At 40.2% G+C, this 27,007-nt stretch overlaps 1 protein-coding gene across 1 annotated transcript; it reads right to left on the bottom strand.

The window, feature by feature from the left end:
* Positions 1-100: 100 nt before the first annotated feature.
* LOC132887079 (myosin-7-like) lies at positions 101-27,007 on the bottom strand. The gene is made up of 39 exons (XM_060922433.1): positions 26,844-27,007; positions 26,563-26,606; positions 26,194-26,402; positions 25,941-26,084; positions 25,689-25,845; positions 25,510-25,537; positions 25,250-25,352; positions 23,743-23,835; positions 23,592-23,655; positions 23,380-23,478; positions 23,164-23,267; positions 22,149-22,287; positions 17,888-18,006; positions 17,643-17,792; positions 17,354-17,524; positions 16,952-17,261; positions 16,784-16,863; positions 14,203-14,408; positions 7,810-7,933; positions 7,557-7,693; positions 7,220-7,475; positions 6,866-7,108; positions 5,270-5,446; positions 5,042-5,187; positions 4,864-4,954; positions 4,398-4,787; positions 4,061-4,187; positions 3,851-3,969; positions 3,569-3,765; positions 2,874-3,057; positions 2,619-2,784; positions 2,411-2,535; positions 1,959-2,267; positions 1,639-1,842; positions 1,251-1,547; positions 1,060-1,164; positions 860-955; positions 637-771; positions 101-224 (listed from the first exon to the last, which is right to left on the bottom strand). Exons 3-39 carry the CDS (start codon positions 26,392-26,394, stop codon positions 204-206), a joined length of 5,817 nt encoding a protein of 1,938 aa, XP_060778416.1. The 5' UTR covers positions 26,395-26,402; positions 26,563-26,606; positions 26,844-27,007; the 3' UTR covers positions 101-203.

Raw genomic sequence — 27,007 nt, 5'->3', positions numbered from 1 at the left:
TCCCCTTGATCTATTGGGCACTGATCTACTCTTGTTTTATTTGTGTTAAGTATTATGGCATCATTGTAATATGAAAAATACATAAATAAATACACAGGCAAAGGGTTCATTGCTCATTTTTATTCTATTCAATTACAAGTCTTGGAGTTAAAGAGCACTAAACTACAGTGCACAAGCTTTTAAGAGAGAGTCAAGTGATCTCTTCATTCTTCATCATGACCTTTCTGTAAGAGGAAATAAAGACAAGAGAAGAAGTTAGAAAAATTTGTTTTCTTTTTTCTTAATTTAATATTTATTTATTTTGCAGTTTAACCCCTTCAGACACAAGATAAAATGCTATGGAACGTCATGTGTACAACTGAAGGGGTTAACACCGAAATATTTAGTTTATTAGGCTATATATGGACTTGATGTTTACAATTCCTTGTTAACTCAATGATTGAGTCACGTAACTATGAGTAAGCCAATCTTATAGCCTTGAATATTTGAAACGTTTTAACAATCATATACATTAACAAAGCCCATTAAATATAAAAAACAATAAATAAATGTGTGCAATATTAAAAGAATAAGGCAAACACGAGCATTTTATTGGATTTTATCACTCATTAACATTTGGATGAGAAAGAATCTTACTTTGGAGCTTATGTCACGGCTCTTGGCTCTCAGCTTGTTGACCTGAGACTCTGCGATATCAGCTCTTTCCTCTGCTTCATCCAGCTCGTGCTGTATCTTGCGGAATTTGCCAAGGTGGACATTGGCCTGCTCCTCCTGAAAAGATTGTACACAAAATTTAAAAACAAATAGAAGTACAAAAGCATATTAAATGTGTGCCTCAGTTTCACTTTGATGCACTTACAGCTTCCTCTGCAGATCTCTTGTAGGACTTGACCTTTAGCTGCAGTTTGTCTACCAGGTCCTGAAGACGAGCCAGATTCTTGCGGTCTTCTTCAGTCTGTAAATACCACGTGTGTGTGTGTGTGTATAAATATACATACATTAGTAATTTCTTTCACATATTTTGCAGGTGATAAATGGCACAATAAAAAAAGAAATAACCTGGTAGGTGAGCTCCTTGATCCGTCGTTCATATTTCCGGATTCCTTTTACAGATTCACTGACTTTTTTCTGTTCCAGCTCCACCTCATTTTCAAGCTCCCTTACCTACAAAAAATGTACACAGAGTTTTTAGAGTGATTCAAGATAATGTGTAGTATATCTAGGTTAATCAAGAAAATTCATTCACTTACTCTAGCCTCCAGTTTCTGGACCTGCTTCTTGCCACCTTTCATGGCAATTTGCTCAGCTTCATCCAGACGGTGCTGGAGGTCCTTAATGGTCTGCTCCATGTTCTTCTTCATGCGCTCCAGGTGAGCACTGGTGTCCTGCTCCTTCTTCAGCTCTTCTGCCATCATGGCAGCATCAGTGATGGCTTTTTTGGCTTTTTCCTCAGCGTTCCTGCACTCTTGGATAGCCTCCTCAACCTCAGTTTGCAGCTGAGAAGTGTCTCCTTCTAGTTTCTTCTTCTGGTTCAACAAGCTAGTGTTCTACAGGTATATACAGTTATGCTTAAAATATTATATAATTTATATTACAACTTTTCAACAATGTAATTGAAGATAGGAATCCGTATACTACCTGAGAGTGCAGTAGCTGAACCCTCTCACTGACATCCAGCAATTCTTGCTCAGCCAGTTTGCGTCCTCTCTCGGTCTGCTCTACCAGGGATCTCAGTTCATCCAGTTCAGCCTGCAGGAGATTGTTGCGTCTCTCCACAATAGCAATGTTCTCTTTGAGATCATCGTTAGCACGGAGAGCATCATCCAGCTGCAGTTGCATATCCTACAATGTAAAAAAAAAAAATCACAATGAGATAATTGTAGAATACATAGGTAATTAGAAACATACTGTAGATTCCATCATGCTTTCCATCATAATTACATTTGTTCAGAACGTACCTTCATATGTCCATGGAGACTCTTGAGTTGTTTCTGGGCCTCTGTAGCCTGCCTGTTAGCCTGGTTCAGCTGGATCTCCATCTCATTTAAGTCTCCCTCCATCTTCTTCTTCACTCTGAGAGCTTCATTTCTGCTGCGAGTCTCAGACTCTAGAGAGCTTTGCAGTGTATCCACCACTCTTTGATGATTCCTCTTGGCCTGCTCCATTTCCTCATCCTTTTCGGACAGCTTACGTTCAATGTCAGCCTTCACCTGGTTGAACTCCAGTTGGGCCCGCAAGATCTTTCCTTCTTCATGCTCGAGGGAAGCCTAATAGTTCACAGTTCAATCAAAGCTAAAATCTATATATTTTTTCACTCACTATCCCATGATTGCTATTTTATTCTCCAATTGAAATCGACAGCTGCAGAATATATGATATACATAAGATGCAATCAATAATAATGATGTACCTCAGCCTCCTCCAGAGCAGACTGAATCTCAGCCTTTTCCTGTTCTAGCTGTTTACGGATTTTCTCCAGTTCGTGGATGCTCTTGCCAGTCTCGCCAATTTGCTCAGTGAGGTCAGAAATTTCCTCTGTTTATCAGGAAAGAATATGCTTGTCAGTATATGTTGAATAGTACTCAAATGTTCTAGACCTATGAAACAAACATGGGTACCTTGGAGGTTCTTGTTCTCCCTTTTCATGGTCTCCAGATGATCCAGGGACTCCTCATATGAGTTCTTTAGTTTGAAGAGCTCAGTGCTGAGAGATCTGGCCTCCTTTTGGGAGCTCTCCAGCTCGGACTGCGACTCTTCATATTTCTGCTTCCACTCAGCTAGGACCTGGTAGATTGCAACAAAAACATATTTACAAAACTAGACATTTGAACAGAGGGCAATATGAACAACATTACAATGAGGAGAATAATAACCTTGTCGAAGTTCCTTTGTTTCTTGTCCAGAGCAGCAGCAGCAGCATTAGATCGTTCAACATCAACCATGAGATCTTCAATCTCATTCTGCAGCCGGTGTTTGGTCTTCTCCAGAGAGGAACATTTGGCATTGACAGCTTCCACAGCTTCTTCTGCATCTTGCAGACGCTGAGCAAGTTTCTTTCTACATGCCAGAACAGCAAATGTTTCAATGGATTTTTTTTTTAACACTGATCATTTCTTAACATCTCATCTCATCTCATTATCTCTAGCCACTTTATCCTTCTACAGGGTCGCAGGCAAGCTGGAGCCTATCCCAGCTGACTACGGGCGAAAGGCGGGGTACACCCTGGACAAGTCGCCAGGTCATCACAGGGCTGACACATAGACACAGACAACCATTCACACTCTCATTCACACCTACGGTCAATTTAGAGTCACCAGTTAACCTAACCTGCATGTCTTTGGACTGTGGGGGAAACCGGAGCACCCGGAGGAAACCCATGCGGACACGGGGAGAACATGCAAACTCCACACAGAAAGGCCCTCGCCAGCCACAGGGCTCGAACCCAGACCTTCTTGCTGTGAGGCGACAGCGCTAACCACTACACCACCGTGCCGCCCCATTTCTTAACATGAAAAATGAAAATCACGACATGGAAAAATGAAGATTTTGATGGTTTCTGATTTCTTACTTCGCATCCTCCAGCTCTTCTGTTCTTTGGATAGCATCAGTTTCATACTTGGTTCTCCACTGAGCTACCTCAGAGTTTGCTTTGGAAAGACTGCGCTGTAGCTCAGCTTTAGCCTCCTGCTCCTCCTCGTACTGCTCTCTTAGTAGGTCAGAGTCATGACGAGCCGACTGCACTGCATGAGCCAGGGCATTCTTAGCCTGAAAAAAAAGAAGTATTTGTTTTTTTGTTTTTATTTAATTTTGCACTGTGTGAAAGGTTTTGAAGCACCAGTTGTAGAAATACCTTGATTTCCTCTTCAAGTTGTCTCTTTAGATCTTCAATCTGTTGAGTATACGACTGCTTGCTTCTGGTCAGCTGAGAGACCAAGGAATCCTTCTCTTCCAGTTGTCTTGTGAGTTCACCTGCATTACAAATTGATTTCATTTACATTTGTGTGTTATACATTACACCTGGAACATACAGTACGCCCTCATCCTTTAGCTTAGTCCTTACCATTCTCCGTCTGCAATTTAGCTTTTTGCATGCTAAAGTCATTGATGGTGCGTTGTCCTTCCTCAAATTTAGTCCGATACTCCGTCATCTGGTCCTCGAGAGTCCGGCACATCTTTTCAAGATTTGCCTGGACCAAAGAATAAAAAGAAAATTAATCTTATGGAAACAAAAAAGGCAAACAAACACCCACCCACCCACCCACCCCAACTTATAATATTTGACAGCAAAATGTTTACGTTGGCCTTGCTTCGCCTTGAATAATCAACATATTTTGATGTGCTCCTCTTAAACTAAATATACATATCTGTATACACCGTACATAATCATTCATTGCTACCTTGGATTTAACAATCTGCTCCATGTTGGAGACCACATCATCTAGCTCCAGTCTCAGCTCACTCTTCTCCTTCTCAAGCTTCTGCTTCACTCTCTGAAGGTTGTCGATCTGCTCTCCCAGGTCTGCTACACTGTCAGCATGTTTCTTTCTTAAAGTTGCAGCAGTGGCCTCATGTTGCAGAGTGGCCTCTTCGAGGTCTCTGCGCAGTTTCTGGAACTCAGCCTCTCTCTTCTTGTTCATTTCAATCTGGGCAGCAGTGGCACCACCAGCCTCCTCCAGTCTCTCACTGATCTCCTCCAGTTCTCTTGCCAAATCTGCCCTTTGTTTCTCAACCTTGGCACGGGCAGCTCTCTCAGCCTCCAACTCTTCTTCCAGTTCTTCTATACGAGCCTAGAGTATAAGAGTTTGTGGTAAGCACACCAGGCATAATTAGAGAAATCACTATCCCAGTAAGGTCTCAGATTACCTGCAACTCTTTGAGTTTCTTTTGAAGTTGAGCTGCCATTGCTTGCTCATCCTCAATTTTGCTGTTGAGTTGGCTGATCTCAAAGTCTTTTCTGTGGTTTTGATACACATACGTAGATACATCTTTAGTAGGAGTTTAACAACGTATTATTATTCCATTGTTATTGTTAGCAACTTACTTTTTCAGCCTCTCCTCCAGCTGTTGTTTGTCATTTTCCAGGTCCATAATATTCTCCTGAGTCAATTTTAAATCACCTTCAAGTTTTCTCTTAGCTCTCTCAAGGTCCATGCGGAGCTTCTTTTCCTGTTCCAGTGATCCCTCAAGCTGGAGGAAAAATAGTTTTGGTATTGCATCTCTTTTCATGAGATTAGTATTTCATACCCATGACTGTGTAACAAATACTAACATCATCGACTTGCTGCTCCAGTTTAGCTTTTGCTTTGGTCAGAGTGTTGACTTTGTCCTCCTCACTCTGCAGATCATCCAGTGTTTGCTGGTGAGCTTCCTGGAGAGCTTTTTTCTCCTTGGTCAGCCTGGCAATGATTTCATCAAGAGCTGCCATTTCCTCAGTCAGGTTTTTAACCTGTAAAAGGAGAACATTTTGTTGAATGTCTTAAAAAAAACATTGCTCTTAATTGCTTCAAGCTTATAGTACCAACCAAAGGTTTGGACACACCTAATTTAACTGCTTTTCTTTATTTTTTATTCATTGCAAGACACTTAATGTCTTAAAGTAATAATGGATGTTGTTTCTCTTTACTTAGTTGAGCGGTTCTTGACATCATACTACAGTTGTAGAAAAGGGCTACAGTATTTACTGTATTTTTATTATTTACTGTTTTATGGTGTCAAGTGCATTAAGAAGGCAATAAATTGCACTAATTAACTTTGATGAGGTACAGCTGTTAATTGAAAAGCATTCCAGGTGACTACCTCATGAAGCTGGTTAAGATAATGCCAATAGTGTGTGAAGCGTCATCAAGGTGGTTACTTTGAAGAATCTAAAATATCAAATATATACTAAGTAACTTTAAAAACGCACATTGATAAAACTTGCTGAATTCGTGCTGAGTTTATCTCAAGAAGAAAAGAAATATATCACAATGGAAAAATAACTTCGTTCCGCCCGAATAAGTTCCAAATCTGTGCTCAAATCAGAATTTAAGGGAGTTGTACTCAATAGCGTACAATATGACTCGGGTAGTCAATGACATGGACAGGCTTTAATTTTCAAACAAATTTTGCATACACTGTACACACACAATCTTGCCTATAAATACCCGGGGGAAATGATGGGAAAATTGTCATTATTGAAGATGCCACGCCTAAGCCAAAATCAATGTGAACAGGCCATCGGGATGTTGCGTGCCGGAAGTACACAGACAGAGGTCGCCCGGCACTTCGGTGTTCATCATTCGACCATTTCCCGTTTGAGTCAGCGTTACAGACAGACAGGGAGCACCAGGGATCGTCCACGCCCTGGTCAGCCTCGAGTCACGACGCCAGTTCAGGATCAGCACATCAGGCTAGCTCACCTCCGTGACAGATTCCTGACACCCTCAGTCACTGCTGCTGAGACCCCTGGACGACACAGACCCAGAATCTCCAGCATGACGGTCCGAACATGGACCAACTGTCACTTTGAATTTTTTTATTGTGAATTAATTCTTGAGTTTGACAATAAATGTCCTTTATCGATGTTTCAAGATGTGTGTGCATTACATACAATATCATAAATTTCAAATATATGCATGGATCTAAAGTGATATCGTGTTGAATTCCATTGTGCGTTTTTAAAGTTACTTAGTATATTTTGTTGTTTTTTTTTAAACACCTTTTTGTTTCCCACATAATTCCATATATGTTCAATATGTTATTTCATTGTATTGATGTCTTCAGTATTGTTCTACAATGTAGAAAATAGTCAAAATACAGAACCACCTATAAATGAGTAGATGTGTCCAAACTTTTGACTGGTACTGTATTTATAGTAAACTTCAACCTTATTCTCAGTGGCATGCTTCTCCTTCTCCACTTTGGCCAGAGTAAGTTCCAGATCATCAATATCTTTCTTCAGTTCAGAGCATTCATCCTCCAGCTTTCTCTTCTTAGCTGTCAGCTCAGAATTCATTTCCTCTTCGTCCTCCAGTCTTTCAGTCAACTCTTTGCATTTTGCTTCAAGTTGGATCTTGTTCTTAATCAGACCTTCACATCGCTCCTCAGCATCGCATAGATTATCTTGCTCCTGTTTTGGGGGGAAAAATGAATTTAATTTTTTTTTTTTAATTCTGGTCTCTCAGAGGAAAAAAAAAAAAAAAACAGATGCATGATATCCACATTCAAATCATAAACTCACAGCCTGGACTTGGAGCTGCAGGTCATTTTTCTCTTGGAGAAGCGTGACCATTTTCTCCTCAAGTTCTTTTCTGCGGGCTTCAGATTTAGCATAAGCCTCTTTTAGTTTCAGGAATTCTTCCTTCATGTTGGCCATCTCTTTCTCTGCTTCAGCTGACCTTAACAGGGGTTTAATCTTGAAGTATAGTTTCATCCAGGGCCAATTCTTGACACCCATGAAAGCACGGACATTCCACTGGATCACAAGCAAGGCATCCCTACAATTCATGGAATGTTAATGTATTTTTTGAAGTTATGGAAAATGCCTTGAGAATTATTAACACAATGTAGAGTCTTACCTGCGTTCAACCATCTTCTGGAACTCAACTCTTGAGAGAAGACCCCGAGCACAAGCCTGAAAACGAGTGATGATTAGGGCAAGACGATCATCTCTCATCTCTTCAAGGAGACCCAGGAGACCAGCCTTGAAGAACACCTTGAATAACAACATATACGGTAATATCTCAGTATGCATACTAAGTTTTATTTACTGTGAAATGACTTTAGCTTTCCAGTAATAATGCAAAACTAATATGATTCATAGTATTGAACCTTAGTATGTCCAAACTTGTACTGATTATGGTCAATGTCCAATGAAGCCAACAATTTCTCAGCTCCCTTCCTACTGTCAATGAACTGCCCTTCAGGAATAGCAGCAGGATTCAAAATACGATATCTGCAAATAAATTATTGAAGAAAGAAATATTTAGGTATTTAAGAAGACTGTGGTTTAATGCACAAATATTACAGTTATTATTGGGAAATTAATTTCTTTTACTTGAAAATTGCAGATGTAATCACGCCCAAAGATATAAATTGATTGGTGTTGACACCTACAAAAAGTATCCAGCTTTTTTCTCTTTTGGAGTATTTATAAGCTGTGTTGTACAATCCCTGCAAAAATTATTGGAATGGGAAGGCCAGTTCTTTTGTTTTTGCTATACACTGAAGACACTTGGCTTAGATCAGATGATGATATTAGATGATTCATCAGAGTTTCTGAACATGGCACCTTTGGGAGTAGACCATCCAATTCCTCTGTGAGAACTAGTATAGGAATAGACAGTCAAAGTCCCTTCCCACGCCATGTGGCGCATAGGGTGGTGCCAATCTCCGTTTCCGTAGCCCTCGGCCTCTTGCCTATTACATAGCTAGTGTTACAGTGGGGGGATAGTCCTCTGGTAACCACGAGAGTTTGACTCCCCACTTGCATCTGTATTGCAGTAGGTGATGGCAGTAGGTACCATTTTTATGATGGTCTTTGGTATGACCCGACCGTGAGTAGAACTCGCAATCTCCCGATCGAGAGGCAGACACGCTAACCACTAGGCCAACTCACGGTATAAGAATAGATAGTCTTAAGTTAAAAAAAAAAAATTGGTTGCATATTCCTTGCAGTAATTGCATCAAGCCAGTGAAGTACTGATATCACCACACTGTTGTATTGTTTTGTGATGCTTTTCCAGAATTGTACCCCAGCTTCTTTCAGTTGTTGTTTGTTTTGGGGGGGTTTCTCCCTTCAGTCTCCTTACACTTTGACCCTGATGAAGTCTTTTGTTGTGTTGGCAGTGTGTTTTGGGTCATTGTCTTGCTGCATGATGAAGTTCCTCCCAATTAGATTAGATGCATTTCTCTGTAGATTTGCAGACTGATCAGAGGTGGGTTTCCTGATAATGGTGCACTTTAGGGTTAATAAACGAGTTTAAAGACGCTCTTAAGCAACGAATGTTGTCTCTGTATATGGCGTTCCCAAACACACTCATAAGAAGGACTCTTAGGAGCAACTTTTCTAAAAGCTTCTTGGCAATGCGTGTCCTCGCATTAGTAGTTGCTAAATCCAGTCAATGAGGTCATTTGTTTTTTAACCAAAAACCAATGAAATATAAAGTGCTTATAATATATGTTAATATATTGTATTGTCATCAAGCATTACCTATATAATGTCTTAATTACTGCTGCCAACTTTGTTGGAAGAGGTTATGTTTTCACATCTGTTTGTTTGTCTTTTCCCAGTGTAACTAAAAAAAAAAAAAGGAGTGAATGGATTTTGATGAAGTTTTGAGGAAAGGTGAACTTTGGGCCAAGGAATAATTGAATAGATTTTGATGCAAATCCGGATATGTATGTGGATCCAGGATTTTTTTTTTGTCTGTTCCCAACATAACTTAAAAAGTAGTGAACAGATTTTGATGAAATTTTGACAAAAGGTCGGCCATGGGTGAAGGAACAGTTGATTAGGTTTTGATGCAAATCCAGACATGTATGTGGATCCAGGATGTTTTTATCTGTTCCACATGCAACTCAAAAAAGTAGGAAACAGATTTTGATGAAATTTGGTGTACAGCTTTACTAATATCCTAGGTTCAAGTGATTTTGATTTTGCTGTTGATTATATGCGGCTTGGTGGAGGTATGCACTCTATGAAGTGCTCTTCTAGTTAATAATTGAAATCATTTTCCAATTTTGGACTATATATATATATTTTTTTTTTAAATTCCAAGTGTGTTTTTTTTTTTCAATTAAATGAACAAACATTTGCATGAAAGAATGAGCAAATAATAAGCTAAATAATGAAGTAAAATGTTTTCCCTGTGCACAATTAAGCTCTTGATTGTTACCCAATCAAGAGCTTAATTTCCCTTATAAATCTGCATGCATCTCAGTGGTATTTGGTGTGTGCAATGGAGACAAAGAAAATGAGGAAGTCTGTATCTACTAAAGATGACTTGTCTATTTTGCTGGATGCCATGTAACAGCATAAAGAAGTGCTGCTCACCAAATCCAAGAGCCACTCTGCAAATAAAAATAAGAAGCAGTTGCGGAAGTCCTTTGTTGTGAACCTCAGTGTTTCAAGCTCTCAATCAAGGAGTGCAGAAGAAGTAAGGAAAAATTGGCAGGACTTCTCCAGCCAAGCAGAGAGGATGGGAGTAGAAGTGAGGAGAGAGAGGGAAAGGGTGACCAGTGGTGGCATGTCAATTGTGGCTCCCCTAAGCCCAGAGGAAGAAAGGGTCCTCGCAATACTGGGGCAAACAGACAGAGGGCATACCTGCAGGCATTGATGTCCTATGGGCAGGAGATATCTATACCATCACCTGCCGTCCCCTCCCCAGACCATACTGTCTCCCCACCCCCATGGTCCCACTGCCTCCTCATCCCCGGACCCTCTCGGCTGTCCGCTTCCCAGGCTGCAGGCAGCCAGAGTCCAGTTGGCCTAGAGTGTCAGTGCAGCTGGGAGCTGCTTAACATTGAGAAGGAGCAGCTCCAGTTTCTCTGAGACCTGCACGATCAAAGGAAGCGGCACCATCAAGAGCAGATGGCCCTTAAATGGGCAAAACTAGACCTGCTGGCCAGAAAAGTAGAGCTGGCAGAGGCATAATTTCAGAGGCCCTCTATTCCTGTAATTGCTGCACCTGCTGGCCAGCATACTTTATCTGAAAACATAAAAGGCATGTTCATGCCTTTTATGTTTTCAGATAATCTCTTCATTTCATTTAAGTGCTGTTTTTATTTATTTTTGCCTTGTTCTTAAAAACCTTATATGCAATATTCCTTCATCACAAAGCTGGGGTAAGTCTACATTAGCCACTTCCGATAATACCACCAACCATGAGCTGGCCTAGTGGTTAGTGTGTCTGCCTCCCAACTGGGAGATCGCAATCTGGTCATACCAAAGACCATCATAAAAATGGTACCTACTGTCATCCGGCAAGGCACACTGCAATACAGATGCGAGTAGGGAGTCAAACTGTCGTGGTTACCAAAGGACCAGCCCCCCACTGTCACCCTAGCTACATAATAGGCAAGAGGCCAAGGGCTATGGAAACAGAGATCAGCGCTGCACCCATGCGCCTCAAAGAGCTGGATAGAACTGGGACAGAAGACTGCCTCAGAAGACCAGGTCCTGGCATGGGAGGGACTTTGACTTTTTGATAATACCACCAAGATGAAATTGTATATTCTTTATATTTTATTTATATTGTACATTAATGATGACTTCAAGGATGAAGTACAATATTTAAGCCATGAGTGACAAAGTGAAAGTGGTTTGCAAATAGTCATTGATGGAGGGAGTAAAGAAACCAGTCAAAATAATGGAAAAATAAATTTATGGTCTCAGGCAGGTTAAATACTTGAACTGAAAACATTCAAAATTAACTGCCTTCTGGCATGAACGCCTGCCTGACGTTGAACAGCACGCCTCTGCACTGGCGTGTTTTCTGGCACCACATGTTGCTGTTCCATCTCTTCCTGATTCTCTATTCACCCCATAGCTAGAGTCTGTGCTTTGGCCTTCACTGCAATATTGTGCAACATTGCAGTGACCACCACCATTACACAGCTTCTGCTTGGGGAGAATCTGAGGCTGCCTGAGGATCTGTGGATGTAGTGGAAGCACATTTTCCACATGTCGATGGTTTGCTCCATCACATTCCAGGCCTCAGCATGAGTGGTGTTGCACTTCTCCTCTGGTGCACATTGTGGGTTACCAAAAGGTGTGAGCAGGAAGCAATGGAGGGGATAATCACTGTCACCAAGTAGCCATCCACCTCCAAATTCCCCACTGTTGGCCAGGGTGCAGAGGGATGAGTTTGCCCATATGAATGAATTGTGTGTGTTGCCAGGCCATTTTGCAGCAAAATCACTGATAATATTGTGGGCATCTCACACAACCTGCACATTCAGAGCAGCATACCCTTTCCTGCACATGAAGATAGGGTCATCACATGGCAAACAGACAGGGATCAAGGTGCCACCTATGGCTCCTATGACCTGGGGAATTCTTGGGTCTGTGAGCTAATGGAAGCCCTGGTTGATTTCCTGGATCTCCTCCTGTGTCCTTGGAAATCGGATGACAGTGTGGCAATGGCGCAGGAGTGCTGTTATTGAATGCACAGCCTTGGATGCAGCAGCCGCACTGAGGTCATGGTCCTCCCAATCGTCTGCAGGAAGCCCCCGGTGGCATAGTACCGCAGAGCTGTCAGAAGCTCGACTGCTGGGGTGAGGGAAAAGTTGAGACAAGTAGATCGTTGCAAATCTCTCCCTATGAGAGCTTTCAAAGCTAGTATTTCAGCGTTTGGTCATCTGTACCGTTTTTGGATGGCTTCATCAGTGTAGTGTTCCAGTGGATTGAAATTAACCCTTATTTCTGCATTCATCTGGCACAGCAATTTGGCTCATTTATCACACCAAATTAGATAACCACTTGCCTACTGATGGAGTTAAATTTGGTTAAAATGTGCCGTTATCAATGTGACATAACATTATTTCAATATGTTATGCAATTACATGTGTTAAATGAAATATTGTAATGTGCATATTTATTTAATAATAACAACAGTTTTTGCCCATTGATTGTAAGAGTCTCTTGGAGGCTCGTGTGTATTTCTGTGTATTTGGCTGCGAGTGAGATCTTAAAGATGTTCTTTGCTGTGAAAGAGTGATCCAGGTCTATTATAATTTAAGAGCGAATCAAAGTACTATTTTGGCTACGGCATTGTTCGGGAAAACCATGATTGCTTAAATATAGTTCTTAAGAGGCAGTTAGAGAGACTCTTAGTGTTAGGAGGCTTTTGGGAAACCCACCCCTGTTTCTGTAGACTTCTGAATTCATTCTGCTGCTACTATCATGAGTTATATCAATCATCGATAGAGATTAGCGAGCCTATTCCGTTTGGCAGATTTCCTAATCCAGCGTGACTTACATTTATCTCATTTATACAACCAAACAGTTGAGGTTTTAGGGCCTTGCTCACTGGCCCAGCAATGGCAGCTTGACAGTCCTTGGTTTTGAACTCATGACCTACCATTCAGTAGTCCAACATATCTTAAGATCCAACATATCTTAATCCTCTGAGCTACCATTGCACCTTTCCTGAAGCAGCCATGCAAACCCAAGCCATGACACTACCTCCACCTTGCTGACAAATGAGCTTGCATGTATTAGATCATCAGCAGATCCTTTCTTTCTCTACCCTTTGGCCTTTCTATCACTTTTGTAGAGGCTAATGGTGGTTCCAAAATTTTTGTGGCTCATCTCTTTATTTCTTTGCGAATTCTAATCTGGCCTACCAAACCTTACTGCTGATGAGTGGTTTACATTTTGTGGTGTGGCCCCAATATTTTTGTTCTCAAAGTTTCTTCAAATGTTTGGTTGTGATACCTTCACCCTTGACCTGTGAAGGTTGTTGATGATGTCATTGACTGTTGTTTTTAGTTTTTTCTTCACTGCTTTCACAATGATTCTGTCATCAACTGAATCATTTTTCCTTGGTCGACCTATTCAATGTCTAGTTGTTAGTACATCAGTGGTTTATTTCTTTTTCAGGACATTCCAAAGAGTTGTACTGGCTATACCCAATGCTTGTGCAATGGCTTTGATTGATTTTCCCTCTTTTCTCAGCTTCAAAATGGTTTACTTTTCTCCCTTAGACAGCTGTCTGGTCTTCATGGTGATTTATCCTTTTTAAGAAAAAAATGTAGGCTTCACAGGCAAAACCCAAGGCTCAAACCAAAAGTAGACATTCAGAGCTATTCAGTTAAATTTAGAGCTATACAATCAATCTAACAGGGCACATCTGAGCAACAAGAAGTACCTTTTAGTCACATGTTCCAATATTTCTGATCACTTAAAAAGTGAGTGTGTTCGAACTAAAAGCACTGTTTTCTAAGTTGCTTAGCACATCGAGAAGTAAATATCAGGAAATGAAAGTTGAAATTCTGATCTATTGTCTCATATTCATTCATTTTTATCACAATCATTCATTATGATGTCAAGCCTAAATGTTTTCAGTGTGAGTCAAAAACAATAGAATTGACCTTGCCATTAAAATACTTTTGGAGGGGACTGTGTATGAGCAAAATGTGTATAATTTGTGCAACTGTACAGAATTTCACCAAGTGAGGAATTCCACTTGATGGTAATTTCCTTATGCTATAACATCTTACCTTTGCTTGAAGTCACCGTACAGGATCCTGTTAGGGAAGCCCTTTCTGCAGATTCTGATGCCCTCCAGCACACCGTTACAGCGCAGCTGGTGCATTACGAGAGGATTCTCCATGGCCCCAGGAGTCTTTGTCTCATTGGGGATGATGCAGCGCACAAAATGAGGATGAGTTGACCTCAGGTTGGTCATCAGCTTGTTTAAATTCTCCTAAAGATGCACAAGTACAGCCAATATGGTTTCGCACTTGCGAAGGTGTAAGAATTCACATAGCTCGATTTGTATAAAACGTTAAGGCTGGCATTCATGGTTCACCTTGACCAAATTTAGTATAATGGTCCACCACTGATCACAGAAAAACTTTGTTTTTAAGTTTAAATAAATAGTATTTTGCAAATTACTGTCAAAATGACAAAGTATTGATTTAGTAATGTAATTGGTAATGTATTAATATAGCCACTGTACGGTACCAAAAATGTTTGGGCACACCTTTTAATTCAATGGTTTTTCTTTATTTGTATTAATTAAAAAAAAACAAAAAACACTTCATGTCTTAAAGTAATGATGGCTGTTTCTCTTTACTTAGTTGAGCAGTTCTTGACATAATATGGATTACTACAGTTGTGGAATAGGGCGACTTACTTTAGTTTTTTTTGATTATTTACTATTTACCGTTTGAGCTCAAACACATTAAAGGATATACACAGAACCTTTATTTTTAAATAAATTTCTGAGTGGATAGTATCTCCATCCTTGACTCTTGTATGCTGCATAAATGGGAATAAAAAATATATATATTTTTGAGAGTTAAAATCGACCACAAAGTTGGCATTCGAGCTGCCCCGCTGAGCCAGCCAGCCCTGAGTGCGTGACGTCACAGCGGTAACCGGTTTTAAGGCCGAGGCCTTTTACAGCTATAGACCAAAGTCATATAAATAAAAATTTATGGTGAAAGTAAGAAACACCGTTACCGACTCGCTCAACTAAGACTGATTTGACTTCATTGATTGTGGGTTGACTCTCATTAAAACAGGATCGGTGTTATAACTTATGCAACATACATGTACATGCATGCATTTTCACTGATAAAACGTAAAAGGCTCATTAAATAATCAGATGAAGTGAGACAATCACATTCTGAAGCAAATTAAATCTTATACTGGTAACTTAAACACACAATACAAGTTACGTGTATTAATCTAAATGCAGGTAAACAACGCGTTGTTTTTGTTGTTTTTTTATCCAAACGAGAGTCGGAGCTTACCCGTCTGTGTTCTCGCTTCTTGAAGGCCGATCTTGTGGCCGATCGTTTTGAAACAATCTGACTTTCAGTTGTTCGTTCAGTTCTCTGTTCATTTGCTTCTTCCACGTAAGGGCGAGATGGCAGCGATATCCAGTTTAGAAATAAGACGGCTGCTCCATTCCCTCCATTACGGGGTACTCCGCCATTACTGCTCAGCTCAGGCAATTACTAAAATCCGGGACGGAATGGGACATCAACGGTTTTAGCAACAACTGCGGGGAGGTCACTGCCCGAGCGATATGTCACATCCTGTTCCATCCCGGGTTTTACCAACTAACCTCGGCTCACTCCAGGAGGACTGGTGCAACTAAACTCACTTTCCTTTTTAAAAAATAAATAAAATAAATACTTTCCTTTTCTTGTAGTTTTCTTTAATTGTTGGTACTGCACCCTCTTTCAAGACGGGCTTATAGCCAACACTCCTCAACAGATCAGAGGTCTCGTACGAGTCTTCAGTAAAATGTGCAGAGCAGAGGAGACTAAAACTTTGTAGTCGCCCAATGTGCCCGAGAACTTCTCGCAAAACACGTCCAAATCTTTGCAGTTTGAACATTCTTGGGCCATGAATGCAACATAAATCCAGCTTCTGTCATGTTGCTGCACCGGCCAGCAACACATCTACGTGGCATGGCGATAAATTAGCTCAAAATGGAGGATCGGAGTTGCAGTCAGCTCTGTGTTTTAGTATAGCGGAAATGGCGATGAGACCGATAGACTTCCTGCTGTGACGTTACGGACGTCAAGGTCATTCACTCAGACCACTACCAATATAAATCACTTTAATCATAAAAATGACTATATTAGATTTATTGTTAATGTTTAAAACTATTCCTGTGCCATTCTTGAGGTCTCAAGGCATTTATAAACAAAAGTGAGGCCATGGCTCTGCGTATATGCTTTAAGGAGGCAAGGAATTTCACTAATTAACTTTTGACGAGGCACCTGTTAATTGAAAAGCATTTACGTAAGGTGACAATCTCATGAAGCTGGTTAAGATAATGCCAATAGAGTAACAAAGCGTTATCAAGGTAAACTGTGGCTACTCTGAAGAATCTAAATTATAAAACATACTGTATTTTTAACACTTTTTTTTACCACATAATTCCATACATGTTCCATATATTCAAACAATTTAATAGTTTTGTTGTTTTCACAAGGTAGAAAAAAAAGTCAAAATACAGAGAAACCTATGAATGAGTAGGTGCGTCCAAACGTTTCACTAGTAACGTATGTGAAAACGTTCAGCTTTCTATAATTATATGATTTATACAACTTATCTTACCCTGTGGAGGGCAGACACAGTCTGGAAAGTAGAACCCTTTTTCTTCTTTTCCTTTGTTTTTCCACCTCCTTCTGTCATAGCTATTAGAATAAAATTCCTGATGATTAGAAAATATGCATGATAACTAGAAAGTGGTAATACATTCCTCAGCCATCTGAGTCATCTTACCTGAATCAGCACCAGCATAATTTGCAAAAAGGTGAGCGAGTAATTTCATGGTGGATTTTTGGTACAGCCCCACGACAGTTTCATTCAGGGGGTCCTTGTTCTTCACCAGCCAGTTGATAATGTTGTAGTCAACAGTGCCAGCATAGTGAATTAGGGAAAAGTGAGCCTCTGGTTTACCCTTCACAATCCTGGGCTTCTGGAAGTTAGCAGATTTGCCCAAGTGATTGTCAAAAAGCTTAGCTTTGAATGTGGTATCACTGGCTTTGGGGAACATGCACTCCTCTTCAAGGATGGACATGATACCCATGGGCTACAGAGTCAAGAAGGCAAAAAGCATGAGTATATCTCATTTCCAAACTAAATATGTTAAATCATGCTGTTAGCTCAAATTCCACACCGTACCTTTTCAATGAGATCAATACAAGCCTGCAAGTCCATACCAAAGTCAATGAAAGTCCACTCAATACCCTCTTTCTTGTATTCTTCTTGCTCCAGCACAAACATGTGATGGTTGAAAAACTGCTGCAACTTCTCATTAGTGAAGTTGATGCACAGCTGCTCAAAGGTGTTGAACTGTTAAGGAAAACATATAGTAATTATTAATGATGCACTCCTCATATAAATCCTGATATAAAGCTTTTTGGCAGTAGAAATTTGTACCAGAACAAAATATTTGTACAAGAAAACATACATCAAAGATCTCAAAGCCAGCGATATCCAGCACACCAATGAAGTACTGGCGAGGCTGCTTGGTGTCCAGAGAGTGGTTAATTCTGACAACCATCCAAAGGAACATCTTCTCATATACTGCCTTTGACAAAGCTCCAGTAGCATAGTACACCTATAGAACAGAATATATATTCATCCTTTACAGAAATATTATTTCAGTGATAGCCTTCGAGATTGTACGTATCCTGGTTGATATTCATTTCTAACCTGCTGGACATTCTGGCCCCTAGTGACCCACTCATTTCCTACTTTAACTCTGGGGTGACACAGAGCCTTGATGAGATCAGCAGAGTTCAGGCCCATTAGATAAGCTGCTTTGTCAGCATCTGAAATAGATCATTCCCATTATTAACCATACATTTCTGACTTGTATAATCTGAGGATACTCTTGTCAAATGGTGGGAATTTACCATTTGGCCAGCTTTACTTGGTAGACATTGTGCCTCCAATTCACTACAAGAGTCTACACTACTCTGGATGAGCTAGACTCCTAATAAGTAAGGAGTGCAAGTTGAATTGCTTAATATCATGCTAATTTGCTAACAAGTTGAACCTTTTCTTCTATCAGCACAAATCTAGTTGACTAAAAAGTGAATCATGTCCTAAATTTTAACTGTAAAAATTAATTCAAGTGACATGTAGCTTCAACTTCATTTTTAAAACTTAATTAAAATATTTTAATATAATGTTTAATGTAAAATAAAACAAATAGCACACTCTCAGAAAACAAAGAACATCATTGTACCTTTAGGGGTACAATGGCTTGTCACTGGAGCAGGACCCTCTAAGGTACCTATTTGTACAATTTATATACTGCTTAGGAACATATAACCTGGGTGCGATTTGCTGGGGGGGATGGTGGGGATCATCCCCCCCCCTCTGGTTTTTATCTCTGCTGAAAAAAAATCCTCGGGGACAACCCCGTCAATAAAACAAACAAACCAAAAAAATAAGTTGACATGACAGGCATGTTGTGACACAGTTTTCTATGGTCTACATTGCACTCACTTTCAAAATGACCCGAAGTGGCAGCTTTGATGTTCACGAACGTCCCCAGCAAATAGATACATTGTAGATAATAATAATATCTTTGCGTTCTATGCAGGGATGCAAACAGCGCGCCTTTTGGCGGATGCCGCCTTTTTCACGGCCGATTTTTTTTTAGGGGGGACATTGGAGTGTCTGATTATAATTTCAAAGTAAATTCTGTATTAAAATTACTAAATAAGCAAATCCAGGGCCGTCGACAGGGGGGGACAACCGGGTATTTTGTCCCGGGCCCAGGCATGAGGGGGGGCCCAGAACTGGTCCCTCATGAAGATGCCATTAATCATTCTGTTTCATTTCAAAATGTGTTGATTTGGGGGAGAAAAATGTGCTATATTTGCATTCAATGAATGATTTCTGGTTCTTTTGCCTTTATTGTCTTCGAAAATAGATTCAAGAACCCACCTACCACCCCTAATGCAGAAATGGTTTGGTCTTTGATTAAGGCGCCAAATAACACGGCACTATTCCATCATAACGCTTCAACAATAAGCGTGCGAGCCCGTTTGCCAACATGCACAACAAGTCAGGAGCAAAGAAAAGAAAAGAGAAAAAGAGATGAAGAAGCCAAGAGCCTCAGGGGCTCACTGCATAGATATTTTAGAAAAGATTTAGATGATGCAGCAGGTGGTGAAGGCAGTGGGGCAGCTGAGCCAGGTAAGACACAGATAACTTTTTTCCAGCCCCGTAATGTAACCCCAGCACGCGCGACGCGCCATTCATAATTATAAAGTAGGGATAGCAGGGTACACTGAGTGAACACTGAAATGCACAGGGCATTGAATTATTTCATAAACATATCAGTTTAATAACACTGTGTTGCATATATCTCAATGAAGCAAAGAATAGCACATTGGCCCGCAATCATATCCAAATGTTTTAGGCACGCTTGCTGAGCTGCGCTGAGCTGGACTCCGGTTAGCTGAAAGCCCGTGGAACGCTGCCTCTTGTTAATTAAACCTTATTTTGTTGGAAATCATCCCGTGTAGATACGACGGCATGTGAAATTGCCAGCTAGATAGAGTTTAATGTAACGAATGGGCTATAAATGGGGTGTTTTGAGGTTAGTCTGTTGCAAAACATTAAACTTTCGCTTAGACTGGATACTCTTCAAACAATTCCCTTGCTCAAGTGAAAAATGATAGGCCTGTATGAAAAGCGCAATTAAACAACCTCTGTTTTATTGTTGTTGCTTACACGTTAAGATTTTGAAATCTTCTCGGTCCAGTTCTATATCCAGGGAACGTTGTAATCCTTTTGGTTTATCCGTAATAAATGTGTCAGCCCCCAGGTCAGATAGGCTAATGTTACGTGGTTGGGAGGGTGTCAATTTTTTTTGTAACATTCTAAATCGAGTACGGAAAGGACGTTTATGAAAAACAAGACAAAAAAATACACTGATAAACTCACTGTACACATCACTAGTGGCACACACGGACTGGCCATCGGGAGTAGCGGGAGTTTTCCCGGTGGGCCGGTGGTTCAGTGTGGGCCGGAGAAAAAAAAAAAAAAAAAAAACAGTTGCGCGCTGGCCTTTAATATGATAAGCAATGTTAACAGTTTCTTTAAGAAACTGTTAACATTGCTTATTACAGTTGCGCGCTGGAAACTGTTAACATTTGCTTATCATATTAAAGGCCAGCGCGCAACTGTTTTTTTTTTTTTTCTCCGCCGGCCCACGCTGAACCACCGGCCCACCGGGAAAACTCCCGCTACCCCCAATGGCCAGTCTGTGTGTGACTAGTGGTGATGCTTCTATGTTCAGATTTTGGGAAAGCCATAACTCCATTCTCATTGAGGCCCAGTTCCATCCCGTAAACAATCATTTTGGTTTATCAACTACCTGCGCTCAAACATGTCACAGGAGAGGCTCAATGGGCTGGCTATGCTCTCTATAGAGCGCGAACTTGCAAAGAAGCTGGACTTCAATGACCTTATTGACGACTTTGCCACAGCAAAAGTCCGGCGCATTGCATTTCGCACCTGAATAGTTGCAGACTAAGGAAATGTTCAAACTGTAAATATGTTGAAATGTTGAAATAAAATGGTTGACTGTTATAACGGGCTTGGAATACCTGTTATTTAAGGGTTGGAGTGAATGGAGACTGTGAAAAGAGGGGTTGGGTGTGGGTGGTTGCTGTGTGGCAATGTGCATGCGCGCGTATGTGTGTGTGTGGGGGGGCCCACTCAGATTATTTTGTCCCGGGCCCAGCCAAAGCTGTCAACGGCCCTGAGCAAATCCGTTACAGTCCATGAAACAGGAAGTATAAGGATGAGAAAAAAACAGTTTAAATCGGAAAGCTGCGCACAATGTGAACTGCGCCATCAGAGCAAACTGTTCATTTAGTATTCATGTATTTTAGTGATTTTCGAGTCACTGTCCATTTAATCCGGAGGGAGAGAAACATCACAGCAACGCGACAAGCAATGCGAACTTTGTTGTGTTAGTGTTCGTGTATTTAGTCAGAGAGATAGGAAGATGAATTTACTATCTCTGGTTTAGTGTTCGTTTTCATTTAGTGTTATTCATTTGATATCATCGGATGTTATTGAGCTGTTAGCCTATTGTTACCTTAATTTTGTGATGTTTCATGATTAAAAAAAAAAACATCCCCCCTTCTGTTTTTTTGACAAATCGCACCCTGCATATATGCACCTTTCTGATCCTAAAAAGGTACACATAGTTACCTTGAAGTCCAATAATGAGCTCTAGGGGATACATTAGTGTAGATTGTACCATGGAAGACAGAAATGGACTCCTCCTGTACCCCCATTTCTGACAGTGTATATGCTTACAGAAGCAAATTACTGCCATGCATCTAGAAAAGCATCTCCTTATTATAAGATAAATATGTTGTACAAACAACAAAACATTGTTTTTACAATATAGCCTACGTGGTTATCAATTGATTGGGTCTGACAGAATTAGTCATATTTTACTCAATGCTAGCCTTAAACCATAATAAGACTGAAATGTCACTGAGCAGTGTATATAGTATTATCATTAGTATATACACATTATGAAGGACTCTTAAATTCCAGTGTTTATACAGATGCAAAAATTGGTCAGGCTGTTTTAGATATATGGCACAAGCATCTGTATAAACACTGGGATTTAAGAATTCTTTGTAATATGCATATAAAAATGACAATACTGTCTACAGCACTCAGTGACATTAAGATCTCATTGTGGTTTAAGCCAAGCATGAAGTAAAATTTGCGAGATAATGAGATGTTTTCTTGTAGTAACAAGACGTTTTTTCTCAGAAGAATGAGATGCTTTCTTGTAATCACAAGAGATTTTCTGTAATACCAAGATGCTGTGTTGCGATAAGTTTATTAGGGAACCAGTAATTCAAGAAATTGTAATTGACTTTACCAAAATGTAAACGATGCATTTATTTGATGTATCAAGATATACCTTCAGTGCCGTCAGCCTCAGCCTGCTCCTCTCTCTGCTTCTGCTTGAACCTCATGTTGCCGTAATGCATGATGGCACCAGTCAGCTTATAGATGCTGTTCTTTTCCTCTTGGGTGAAGCCCAGCACATCAAAAGCTTCCTACAGAAAAAAAAAGTGGAGTGTCTATCTTAAATACAAGTATGTCATCTTGACTCATGTTGCTCAAGAATATCAATATAGACCATAAAATTGAATATATTTACACTTAGGAACCTACAGTTTACATCTCATCTCATCTCATTATCTCTAGCCGGTTTATCCTGTTCTACAGGGTCGCAGGCAAGCTGGAGCCTATCCCAGCTGACTACGGGCGAAAGGCGGGGTACACCCTGGACAAGTCGCCAGGTCATCACAGGGCTGACACATAGACACAGACAACCATTCACACTCACATTCACACCTACGCTCAATTTAGAGTCACCAGTTAACCTAACCTGCATGTCTTTGGACTGTGGGGGAAACCGGAGCACCCAGAGGAAACCCACGCGGACACGGGGAGAACATGCAAACTCCGCACAGAAAGGCCCTCACCGGCCACGGGGCTCGAACCCGGACCTCCTTGCTGTGAGGCGACAGCGCTAACCACTACACCACCGTGCCGCCCCCTACAGTTTACATCTTATTTCAATATCACTAATAATTCTGAGTTTGGTTTTAGATAGCTTCTTTATTTTTACCTGAACTGCGAGTTGGCTTAGTGGTTAGCGTGTCCGCCTCTCGATCGGGAGTTCTACTCACGGTTGGGTCATACCAAAGACCATCATAAAAATGATACCTACTGCCGTCTGGAAAGGCACGCTGCAATACAGATGTGAGTGGGGAGTCAAACTCTTGCGGTTACCAGAGGACTAGCCCCCCACTGTAACCCTAGCTATGTAATAGGCGAGAGGCCGAGGGCTATGGAAACGGAGATCAGCGGCGCCCTATGCGCCGCATGGCGTGGGAAGGACTTTGATTTGATTTATTTTTACTTACATCAGTAGCCATCAGCTCATCAGCATCATTAATAGAGGCTACTTGAGTCTCTCCTTGGGAGATGTAGGCGTAATCGTAAGGGTTAGCCGTAATAAGCAGCATTTCTGTCAAAGATGAAAAAAGAAAGACAGGCATTTTTGGAATAGTTATGTATACATAGAGTATGTGGACTGGACTGCAGAGAATGCATTATTAATATTGATCATTTTTGCTGACCTAGCAGCTCAGGTTTCTTCTGAGACAAGATCTGATAGAAGATATGGTAATCTCTCTCAGCCCTGAGCTGGAACGTCACACGGGACTTCTCTAGAAGATCTGTATCACCCAGAATAACAAGACAAACAGGGACCGAATTATTATGCTCATATTAAAAAAATCAGATAGAGTGGTTATGTTTTGTTTTAAATAAAAAAAAAAAAAGGTCTTACATGTCTCAATATCAGCAGAGGCCAGTTTGCCAGTGGCACCAAAGTGGATTCGGATAAACTTGCCCTGGTTGAAAAGTTAAACATTGTTTCGACCCTTTTTCTTCTGAAGTTACACATGATAATAGTCCTTAAAAACAATTATTAAACTTACAAATCTGGAGGAGTTGTCATTTCTGATGGTCTTAGCATTTCCAAAAGCCTCCAGAGCAGGATTACACTGGATGATTTGATCCTCCAGAGTACCCTAGAATGTGATAACCAAAGTGTGTACTTTAGTTCATGTGTGTGGGGGGGAAAAAAAACCAGATTCAACATGTCATGTCATGTTAATTCTCACATTCAGGAAACCTTTGAATAGTGACTGAGGAACAAAGCTTTGATCAAGGTTTTGGGCTGAAGTGTTTACTAGATCCATCGGTTCCATAAATCTTTTCAATACTTAAGCAACATTGCATGAGGAAAAATGCAGTTATACTGAATCTTGGCACAGCTATGATTCGGTATAGGTAAGAAGCTGTGGGCAGAGCGCTGTAGTTAATCACAACCTTTCATATTTTAAGTCAAAAGTTATGTTCGTGAAAAATTTGCCATGTCTGCTGATGTTGGTATCTCTACTGTTGTAATTACGCATGTGATGATTCACCCAATTCATGATTTTATTTGATTCGATTCATGACATTTGGTTCACGACTCGATTTTGCCATGATAGCTTTTGAAAAAAAATGAAGAAAAATTTATTACCAAAAAATGTATAACGTATGCATAAACAAATACATTTATTTTCCGATTTTTTTTAATCAACTTAGATATTACTTTTGTTTCATTTTCTTAATAACCAACAATAATTAATTACCCACATTTGTAAAGGTTGGAGTAAAATATAATAACCTATTAACTAAAATATTCCTTTTATTAAAAATGAAAAAAGTTAATAACAAATAGGCATTTTCTTCATAAACTTTTATGAACATTTGTACTATCTCCATTTGCTTCCCCTTTTCTTTTACTTTTGGCAGTCTGTAAAAAGAAAGTTCAGATTTCTTGTTGAATCTATTTGTACAGTCAATCACACAACAGCTCTTTCCCATTTTAAATCTGTTTTTTGTGTGTTTTCACGGCATTAGAGCTGTGTTACGTCTGCCTAGGGTGAAGTCACGTGCCTTCTCGCTATTGTACGTTATTGTGCCCTCTGCTGTCTAAAGAACAGACAGGAAATGCTAAGACAGATAGGAAAAACTAAGAGATTATGCAGCCTGATAATAATCGCGATTATTTCATCCATTCAAAGTATCATAAATTTGTATCACAATTTATCGTCGCATGATATATTGTTACATGCCTAGTAGTAATGGCTTCAAACTAGGAAGTGGAATTTTACGTGACAACACAGACGAGCGGAGTGATGCACACAATGAAGCATCCCAGTCTGGTTATACTAAATACAAACAATTTTGGAAAGCTACTCAATCAATGAAATTAGAGGACTGGAACTAACTGTTGCATAATAGCTAACAAATGTTGCTCCTAACATCTCATTAAACACTGTTCAAAGTTTTCTAAAGGTGAGAATTGGTACGGTTTAAATTAATTTGTGATTCCTTGATGGACTTATGTGAAAACCTGTCTCATTGATTTAAATATGGCAATGTTTAGTTCACCCGCTTGTCATTGGGGTCCCTCTTAAAACCACCAGCTGCAATGCTGGCGAAATACTGGATGACTCTCTTGGTGTTCACAGTTTTCCCAGCACCAGATTCTCCACTACGAAAAGTATCATTTTTTTAGTACATCATCAATGTATTATTGAAAATTTAAGAATACTATTTGAAGGCTTCATAAACCGACTGGTTTTGTTAAATTACATGAGAAAACCTTGATATTTCAATAGTTACAGTTTCTCAATAAGAGGTAGACTTACGTGATAAGGATAGACTGGTTTTCCCTGTCTAAAATAAAATAAATCTGAGTAACACATCACATACATTTAGTTGTTAGCAACACAAATCAATCAGGGTAAAAAGGATCAGGAATTTTTCTACCTAAACAAAATGTATTTTCTATTTCAACATTGTACTCACTTCAGTAGGTTATGATTACCTGCAAGCATGTACTGGTAGGCGTTATCAGAAATGGAGAAGATGTGAGGAGGAGCTTCACTCCTCTTCTTGCCTCTGTAAGCAACAACAACTTCTTGGTTGTACACTGGCAGCCATTTGTATGGGTTGATGGTGACACAGAAGAGCCCTGAGTAGGTCTGTAGAGAAAGAAACCAATGTTTACTGTCTTCAGAGCCATAAAACAGAAAAGTTATCGTGGTTCTGAGTGGAGAACTTGACATGCACAACTCACGTAGATCATCCAGGCTGCGTAACGCTCTTTGAGGTTAAACAGCACAGCAGGTTCATGCAGGAAGGTGAACATCGCCATGTCCTCGATTTTATCGAACTTTGGCGGGTTCTGAGGATGAATATCTGATTCCTTGACAATCACAGTCTGCATGCAAGAGCATATTCCATTTTCGTCAGCTGTGGCGTTTTATAGTATATTTGAATTATTCTTTAAGAAAAAAAATAAAGAATATAATGCCTCTCTAAATGCTTACCTTTCCTTTCTCAGTCTCACAAGTAACTCTGTCTCCATCACGACTGATAATTGTCCCTTTAACAAATTCTTCTTCTGGATCAGGAACAAAACATGCCTTTTTCATGTCAAAGGGCCGAGTTTGGGCCTCAAGACGCTCTAGTTCCGACTTCCTCAGGTATGAGGCTGCAATCCCAAACTCTGCCATCTGAGCGTCCGTCATTTTTTAGCCTAGCCATCAAAGACGCCAAGCTTTAATTTATACAGTATTCTAAGCACTTTTGTAAATATATATAAAGCACTGAACAGTAACTAGTATTATTGTTTTAACTCACATTGCTTTAGCCAAAAGCATCAAGTCACTTCAAGCATACAAATGGATAGTGCTTACCTCTATTGTTCACCCTCTTAGCAAAAATGGATGGTGGTGTCGCTCTGGAAAAAGGCAATTTTTAAAAAAAAATGAATAAATAAAATCAGAATCACATACGAGTAGGAGTGTTAGCTTTTTACCACAGCCAGTTCATGGCTTTTGAAATTAGGTACTATTGATTTTTTTTCCCCCACCACAGTTTAATATGATGAAAACATGTTTAGGATTGTGACACCTCAGCAGGTATAAGATAATGAACAGCACTAATATTAAAAGCTGCTTCTGGAAGGTTTGTTTACCTCTTGATGATTGAAGTTCAGAAATCAACAAACAATGTCCATGCCATCGTCTCCCTCTTTTATAAAGCAAGCACCCTCTAAATATGGCGTTTGGCACTGTTGGTAGGAGTGCTATTTTGCTTGATTATACTGCAGGTGGGTGGGGTGCAGTGACTTTTCCACAT

This window comes from Neoarius graeffei, chromosome 5, assembly GCF_027579695.1.
Source record: "Neoarius graeffei isolate fNeoGra1 chromosome 5, fNeoGra1.pri, whole genome shotgun sequence".
Taxonomy (NCBI): Eukaryota; Metazoa; Chordata; class Actinopteri; order Siluriformes; family Ariidae; genus Neoarius; species Neoarius graeffei.
Note: the sequence above shows the minus strand (reverse complement) of the source record. Positions and strands in the feature narration are given on the sequence as shown.